The 9,421-nt window shown below is 34.7% G+C and overlaps 1 protein-coding gene across 3 annotated transcripts in view; it reads right to left on the minus strand.

Moving 5' to 3' along the window:
• LOC106872002 (G patch domain-containing protein 2-like) overlaps positions 1 to 9,274 on the minus strand; it is a 12,725-nt gene extending 3,451 nt beyond the window's left edge. Inside the window, exons 1-4 of one of the 3 annotated variants that reach the window (XM_014918800.3) lie at positions 9,139 to 9,274; positions 5,434 to 6,152; positions 1,738 to 1,811; positions 462 to 658 (exon numbers count right to left, since the gene is read on the minus strand). In XM_014918800.3, coding sequence (XP_014774286.1) covers positions 462 to 658; positions 1,738 to 1,811; positions 5,434 to 6,146 — 984 coding nt within the window. In that variant the 5' untranslated portion in view covers positions 6,147 to 6,152; positions 9,139 to 9,274. Of the gene's footprint in view, positions 1 to 461; positions 659 to 1,737; positions 1,812 to 5,433; positions 6,153 to 6,628; positions 6,922 to 6,956; positions 7,078 to 9,138 lie in introns of those variants that run through there. The other 2 variants (XM_089348782.1, XM_014918801.3) reach the window with 2 other exon arrangements.
• Between the last annotated feature and the right edge of the window lie 147 nt (positions 9,275 to 9,421).

Consider the following 9,421-nt stretch of genomic DNA (forward strand, 5'->3'; position numbering starts at 1 on the left):
GCAGCTGTGAAACTTGGATTGTATAAATTCAGATTATCTGCTATTTGAAAATATTTGACAAATGGTGTTTGAAAAGAATATTGTGTGTGCCTTCCTTAAAACAGTAGCTTCTGCAAGAACAATAAAGCTAAAAATCTATACTAAAAACTCACTCTGTAAGACTTCATTATGTTGCTGTTAATTTGAATCCATATTCAAGTTGGATGGTGGACGACTGAAAATATGGCTGCAGGTGATCAAAGCAGATCTTATACTTGACAGCATGTTTAAATCTCAACATTCATCACTGATGAAATATTGACCAAATCCAGTCAAAAATGTGCACAATTTAATGCTAGTAACAAGGTTTGAACTCAGTAACCCTTGCATCAGTACTCCAACATCTTAATTTTTTTCTGATTGTATACCAGTTACAATACATGATACCAATATATAGAGATGATAACATCTGGTTTTCTTACCATTAACTTTTTAACTCTGGCAGTATAACTTAGCTGTGAAGATTTTGGGAGATGTTCAAATGTCCCAGTGAAAATCTTTTGAAACTCATCCTCTTTGTCTTCATCATCCATCTTATCTGTTTCCCAAATAGGAATAATGCTTGGTACTCCACAGGCAGACCCTGGTTCATAGTAGAAATCACTCTGTTCGTCATCAGCTGTAATTAATAATAGGAAAATAGAATCACTTGAAACCTGCTTGAATCCAAATTAACCCTTAATTGCATTTATGTCAGATTATCACTTTCATTTTCCAATCCAGTTTAGCTGGGGGTCTCGCAACAATCTTGAGCAATATTCTTCCTTCTTTGTTGAACATCATCTTCATCGTTTAACGTCTGCTTTCCATGCTAGCATGGGTTGGACGATTTGACTGAAGACTGGTGAACCAGATGGCTACACCAGGCTCCAATCTGATTTGGCAGAGTTTCTACAGCTGGATGCCCTTCCTAACGCCAACCACTTCGAGAGTGTAGTGGGTGCTTTTATGTGCCACCGGCACAAAGGCCAGTCAGGCGGTACTGGCAATGGCCATGCTCAAAATGGTGTATTTTACGTGCCACCTGCACAGGAGCCAGTCCAGCGGCACTGGCAACGATCTTGCTCGAATGTCTTTACACGTGCCACCGGCACAAGTGTCAGGAAGGCGACGCTGGGCACAGGTGCCATAAAAGCTATCCTTTAAAAACAATATATGGAGCAATTATCAATCTATGTATTTAACTCAAGTAAATACGGTGTGTATATATATATAAATATAAGAAAAAGTTAATTGCTAACTTTTTCCAATCAGATGCATTCTTAAATGGTGATTAATACTTTTAATTTCAAGAGAAAATTTCAATGAAACACTTACCACTTATATATAGTATCAATTTATTCTTGTTTCATGGAATCTATCAACAGGTAAGTAGAATAAGCTAGCCACAATTAAGCAACTCTGACATGGGTAGAATATGAAGTTAGATCCTACATTGACACCCTATTACATGGTCAGCAGTAGCTAATGAAGAATTATACAATTATAATGGATTTAGAAAATAGTTTCATATGATCACCAACAATATAAACCCACCTTCCAAATACTTGATAAAAACGTTTCCTTTTTCAGTTTATTTTAGAATGCTACAGGTTTATCCAGTTACTGAAATAGTGTATCACACAAACTTAATATTATCTAGTAAGAAAAATAATAGTGACACTTAAACAATGGAACAACTTTGAAGTGCAGTCTTACCTTCTCGAGATTCATCGTTGGTAATTAAACCTGCATCACTCTCGCTGCTACTCAATGAGCTGCTAGTATTGTCACTGAAAGATGAAGAAAATGGTTCAATTTTACTAAGTTTAACTCCAGAACAGATAAATATTAAGCAGGAAATTGAAATGTCCGCAATAGATTTGAATTCACAACCCATGAATTTGTAATTCAATACCTTGTCAACTTAATCATTTTATTCTTTCAAACAAATAAGTATGACAATAAGCAGGTATGTTATTCATGCTTGCACAGGTATGGTGGTATGGTTAAGAAGTTCACTTTGCAACCACATAGTTTTGAGTTCAGTCTCTCTGTGTGTCACTTTTGGCAAGTGTCTTTTACTATAGCTCCAGGCCACCAATGCCTTGAAAATGAATTCGATGGATGTCTAGCATATGTGTGTATGTGCATGAATATTGACATTGAATGGTACAGCTTGGCTCACCAAAATGGTGATAAGTTTATATTCCTTGCCTTGTTGATAGTATGACAGGTCACTTTGTGCTTCTGAAAACCTGTAGAAGAAAAAAAACCCTTACTTGAAAATCAGGTAAGAGTTTGCAACAGAAAAAGCATCTGGTCTTAAAATCCTACCTCAAATATGTCCCTTGGCCAATCCATCATATTAGAGAAAAACATATTGAATGCACAAATTATTCAAAGATATGTAGTTTGAGTATAATTTCTTTTGAAGGATAAGCTGGCTGGCTTGATCACATCATGCTTTCATTTTAAAGTTTTGTTAAACATTTGTGGATAGAATGCATCATGAATTGTTAGGGGTGGGTACTTATAAGGGTGGTAGGCTAAGGAAAATGTTTCAGATTTGAAATTGTTGAATCCCCAAAATAAATGAATATAGGATGGAAATGTACAGAGATATGTTTGACTAGACTTATCCAATCCATTCCAGCATTGGAAATGAATGGTTGGAGAGATAGATGGATGGATATTAAAACTTCAATATATGAGTTCCAGATATCACAATCTGCAGATTTTACCTTCTATCTAGTGAATTTTCAAATTACCAAAACCAATTTAGTAACCATGTGTGGAAAAGACAATATGTATTCCTGACAATATGACTATATCTTCGTTTTTCTGACAAATTCAAGAAAGAAATGAAATAATCAGAACATAAAGACAGATGAACCATCATGGTATGTTCTTAGCTATTTAATTTGCATTTATAGACAATATAAATTCATTACTATGTATACTAAAACAAAATGTATGACAGTTTTAATAATTACTGACCATAAACTAAGATAGAACCAATAAAGAAACCAATCAGGAATGGTTATTAAGTATTTTTATATGTCAATATAAAATTAGTTGGGTTTTATTCATCACCCGTTGCTATCAAACTGAAAGTTCAGTAATGTTTACACCATTTTGTATTGTTTCATCATTTGACATCTTTTTCATGGGTAACAAAAGTGACTTCAATTATGAACATTTATAGATTGCTGTAGCAAGTGCCTCTATAACACAATATCCTTTTCTACTTCAACCTAAACAACAAGGAATTAGGACTGACATCTATTTTCAGTTAGACAGAATGAGGCAAATGCAGTAATGTATCTTTCTTAATAACACAATAACTGCAGTAAGGTTTTGTCTTATAATAGTTCAGTGTAACTTTTTTTATAATTATTGACTTTGAGGAAGGGGTTGTATCCATGGTTTTTGAAGACTGTCTGTGACCAGTGGGACTGAAGATACTAATGTTACTTTTGAGTAGTTGCAAGTTGACAGCTGTGGGTTAAAATATTAGTGAAGGAATCACTGAAGACTGAACACAATATAGAAAGAAGAGAGATGAGTGTGTCAGGAGCGCCTGAGTGAATATGGTGTAAGACCAGACAACTTAGAAGAGCAGTCACTATTGAGTAGTGCTAGAAAAGGCAGAGAGATGAGACAGCATGTTTGTGACACAAAGGTTGAATGTGTTGGGATGTAACCTTGTACCAACATTCTAGTGGCCCTGAGATATCTGTGTATACAGTAGCAAAAGCATCCTAGATGTGGGAGTAGTACTTCCTTGTGAGTCTCACCAGGTTTTGTAGAAGGTAATGAGGAATGATGTATATTTTTCTGGTCCTGAAAAGGAAAGGCTATCTTTGTGATGCATATATTGCTATGTTGAGGATGTGCAATTACCAGGAGAGATTCTTAGAAACAGAGCAGTTTAGTATTTGTAGTGACCTTGTGAATTCTGGTTGTGTGCTTCACATGTTTAGAGGGGATGGGATATAAAATTGCTTTCTTGATATATGTAGTGAATGTATCTTTTGGCTGTTGAAGGCCCCAGGATTGACTAATATGACCTCATTGGAGAATGTTTTGGAAGACTCTGTTTATCAAGTCATTGACAAATTTGTCATTAGGGGTCTCAGTCACATGTGGATGATGCTTGGGTGCAGAATGTTAGTGTGGTATTATCAGTACAAGTGTAAGTGTTGCTGAATGTAACAGCAGAGAGGTTGTTGATGCTAGCATAATAACTTCAACAATAGAAAGAAAAAATAACAAGAGCACTCAAAAAGCACAAACCTCCACCAAGGCAACACCAATGTCCTCTCAACTATTAGTCAGAGATGATTTTTAAAATGAGAATATCTGAAATAAATTCAACTGCTCTCACAAACAAGAATACTAAAAATGAACCCGACTGGCTGGTACCTGATCGATCCCAATGGTAGTCATGGAATGTGAAGGTGGTTGTAGAAAATTTAGTAACAGTAATAAATAGTTTATCCTTATCTAATACAAGCCAAAGTTAACAAATTCACCATTCAAAACAGTTTCAAAGGCGGAGGTAATAATAAGTTCTACTTAGGAATTTTTAAATGAACAGCATGTGACCTTTTGGTTTTCTCTTCTCTTAAATTCCAGCCTTCCTTTAGTATTCCAGTTGTTTTAGATCGATGTATAGATGTATGTATATATGTAAATATACTGTAAAGTGTTAATATGTATGTATATATATATTATAAAAATATGCTAGTGTTATAATAATAATAATAAAAGTGGAAGAATGTTAGTACGAACCTCCGCACAGAGTAAATCATAAACGTTGTTAAGATGAAAAACCGAATAGTTAAATCCTTCACCCATCCCCACACAGGTGAATTACGACAATCAAAGACCTCTCTTTACATCCCAAAATAGATATGGTTAAGAATTGATAAGGTCAGTACATCAAAGTCCTCTTCTAAAATAGATATTGTTCAGAAAGACAGTATAAACTGAAAAATTCAGCTGAATCAATGAATGGATACCAGTTGTTGATATTTTGAAGGTTTCTAACATGAAAAGTAAACGTTAATGAATAAAGTCACACAACATTTTTCTTTTTCTTTTTTTGTTTTGTTTTTGAGAGAGAGAACAAGTGTAGACAATGAAACTCTACAACACACACAAAAAAAAGAAAAGAAAAGAAAAACACCCCACCCATCACGTATACAAACACGTGAGTAATTGGGAGAAGTAAACAAAAATAAAACATGATGGCTCGTGTTAACTTGCTGGAACCAGTCAAAGAGAGTTCCTTTACGGGTTCCAGTTAACATTGCCCATGCTGGAGCACGATAACATATCAAAACTTGTCAACGTATCAATAAACAAACATAAAATACACAAACAAATACAAGTAATCTTTCAACTTACTGATTGAAGGACGAAAGTTCGATTTTTCTGATATCACCACTGTTGCTTCCATTCGTACAAAAAAAGTCATACTTGCGACTTCGTTTTCGTTTCCCCGGTAAAATGTTCATAGCGTCGTCTGACTCGGTTAAACATTTTAAATTCATGTTGCCATCGTGAAACATCCTCTGTCGCGTCGAGATCCGTGAACCTTTGGTTTTACACCGAGTCAGAGTAAAGTGGTCGCAGGAGATCGGGTCGACAGTCATACTGCGAAATTTTCTCCGTCTCCGTTGCGTGTCAGTCGGGGAAAAAGTTTCTGGTACGGAATCGGATTCCACAGGTGGAACCATAGCAGGAAGAGGAAGTCCTATTTGGGATAGATGTTTAACAACGTCCAAGTCATCCGAATCACTGTGCTGAACAACACTCTGGATGTAGTCTTTAAAAGCTTCATCTAAACTGCTTTCTGAGGCTTCGCTGAAGTTGCCACTTTCCCATATCAAGTTGGTGTTCGACCGCCGTTTTCGGGGTTTTTTCTTCTTGTAATGCCTTCTGATAATGGTCGGTGCCGAATTTTCTTCCCCATTGTTCCTGGATGTTTCTTCAAGAGCATTGGTTAAATCTTGAACTAATTCGTCCATTTTCTCTAAGTTACATGTAGACAAAACATGTAAGTTTTGGAACTCTCTTACGATGTAATTCTCCATTTGCTGCCTGCTTCCATCACACATGTCAAACTATAAAACAAATAAAGAAAATCAGGAATATTCTGAAATTAGAAGAAGAAAAAAACAAACGAAATAAACCAAAGAAAACTTTCCGAGCGATAGGATTGTTTTCTCCTCCTTATTTCAGTACGCAGAAATGAATCTACAAAAACATTACAAATAGATACTGAAGAAACCTCACAAACATTAAAACATGGAAGATTAAACCGACCACTTGCAGCAATCCAACATGCATAAACACATGCACCTACAACGATAACCTCACCTCTTCATACAAATAAACATCAGTAAAGCGACTGACAAACGGAGTGAAAAATCTAAGTTGTTGTTTCATAACCGCTATAGTTTATCGTCATAGATATTACATAATAATAATAATAATAAAACGTATCGCACTATCTCCTTCATAAACCTGAGCTACTGCGACTGTAAGAAATTGAAGGTGTAAAACGAGCAAACTATTAGATTAATTGTAAGAGCCTTACACTCGATCATAGCATTATTATTGTCATAGAAAGTACAGCATCAGTGGGAAGCAGCAATAATGCACGCACAACTTCAAAGGAGATGCAATGTAAGCTCTATCTCCTCTCCATATGGTTATTTACGAAGACAACTAAATTCATACAAAGCTGGCCAATCGAAATACACAGCAGAATTCTTTATAGAATATTTCAGGAATAACACGGTGGAAATCGTAGTTAACTACTATTTAAAGCACTTTGCAAACTTAGAAAACCATTCAGAAAGTGTAAACATGGATGACTGGATTTAAGGTGAAAGTTAGATAATGACTAGATTTAGGACACTTGCATTTATTCTTCACTTGACGATACATCAAGGTAGCCTCAACGCGATCACTCGCCATGCTAGAAACAGTAGTCAAATCTCCCATAATCATAAGATTACATTTGTTGTCTTAGAGATAGTGTTTTTAAATAAGAGAGGATGAGCACAGAACGTCTTTGATCAAAGGCTAAACCATGGTGGGAGTCATTAAATGGCTGTACGATCTGCTAGAAAGAAGTAACATTAGATAATGTGACCCGACAAAAAAAAAAGAAAAGAAAAAGGTGGTGTTCACGACTGGATTATTTTTTATCATAACTTTTTCCGGTCCGACCTGGGGTCTAAACAATAAATCATCCTCTTGTATTTCAAGAATTGTGTCGCAAGTGAGGAAGCAGAATTATAGAAAACAATCCATATTAGAAAAGTTATCAAAAATAAAAATAATTGCTGAATTTGTATACTATATATATATATATATATATATATATATATATATATAGTATACAAATTCGGCAATTACATATAGATATATATATAGGTCGCCTATATATATATATCTATATCTATAAATATATATATTCACACACTCACAAATAAACAACGTTTTCTTTCAATCATTAGAAGTGACAAAAATAGTCACTATTTTTGTCACTTCTCGAGCAAGTTCACAGTAAAGAAATAAACAAACATTAGATATTTCTCACGGATTTACTCGGACAAAGGTTTCACATTTCAGTAATGAATTACTTTGGGAGGGACACTATTACAAATCGCCAATCCCCTCACTGTTGATATCCCAAACAAAAGTTTGTCGATAAGAAAACAAATTAGCTTTAACTGAAAATAAAATAGTTGTGCTGATAACATCGTTAATAACGATTTACTACATAAGCATAAGATTTATGGTGAGATGAAATGTGATTTCGTGAGGTTCATGCTTTTCTGAAGCATATAAGTCATATAAATGAAATGCAAATAATGCCACAAACCATTATAGTCGAAAAGAAAAATAGGTAGTTAACGGTATTTATGTAATTGTCTAGAGAAATGAAAAACAAATTTGGCCTCGGTGACATCTGAACCGAGAAACCTGTGATACAGAAAGAGAAACTGTTAGAGGATTTATTCCAGGTTGAAGTTATTTCATTATATAGACATGCAGTTTGAAAATCTTAAGAAGCTCTGACGTTCATGTATTTCCCAAGAGTATTAGGGTTGGAAGTTATAACATGACATGAAAGAGACTTACGTATTTTGGTGGCAAGGGGTGCTGTTGATTTAATCGCTTTATATCAATCCCTTTCTTCGATGAGATAGATATTTCGTACTGATATATTTTAGTCGACTAAAACTATTCCATTGTACTTTCTTTCTGTTTAAGTACTATTTGTCTAATATTTACACGAGTGCGCGTGTGTACACATAACTATCACAATAAGAAAGAAAAAATAACGAATTAACACAGAAAGTCTCAATCTGAAGTTGGTATATCATTACTGATTAGTTACAAAACAATTTATGGAAGAGAACCCATTAATTCTTTATTCTAAGTACTGAGTGTATGTTTCAAGGAGTACATACACGCGCACAAACACATACACGTGGAAGTGTACACACACTCACACAGTTGCGGACAGATGCATTAAAATTAAAACTAGTCACTAAATAAATATAGCTTCAAGTATTGAGTGCTATATTTTGTATCAGTAAGCAAGCTTTGTACTTGTGATTAAAAACAAAGCATTATAAGCAAGCATGCATATTCATACACACACACATATATGATACATACATCTATCTAATAATTGACAGATTGTCTAATTAGAAAGGCGCCCCACTTTTGCGATCTCTCGATGCAACGATATTAAACTTAACTTATTGCTAATGTTTTAATGGGTAAACAAAAAATAGGGTCTGATCATCACTACTTCCCATTCCTTTCCCGCCCTCTAAATATCTCGGGTTTCATACCTGTATAAAGAAATATTATAGAACAACAAATGGTTAATTCGCTTGTGGTGGTACCTATCTATCTTTGTACGAAGTTTTCGTTCCTTTGTTTCTTATTTTTGCGAAAAAAACTAATTAATCGTCAAAGGTATTTACGTGGAAAACAATTGAGATGCAAAGAAAAGAGGCAAGGAAACCAACATAAAGACGAAAATGAAAATAAAGCAAGAAGTATGTAAGCTGATCTACTCACAACAAATGCTGCTGTCAAAAGTGTAATAGAAAACTCGTGACCTTCTCAAGTCTCGCAATTTCTCGTTTACTTTCACACTTGCCATTCACGTCTGTCAGTCATTCAGTCAATAGTTCTTAGATGTTTTCATTCTGATACTTATCTTTACGCTACTACCTTTTTTGAAAAACGTGACTGTCGCAGAACGCGTTTCCTATTTTCCTAATACATAAGTGGTTTTGCGTTTTGACCAGAAATTATTTATATATTTTTCTATAATATAATATTAGGATAAAAATTTTAT

Source organism: Octopus bimaculoides, chromosome 3, assembly GCF_046866305.1.
Source record: "Octopus bimaculoides isolate indiv1 chromosome 3, ASM4686630v1, whole genome shotgun sequence".
NCBI lineage: Eukaryota > Metazoa > Mollusca > Cephalopoda > Octopoda > Octopodidae > Octopus > Octopus bimaculoides.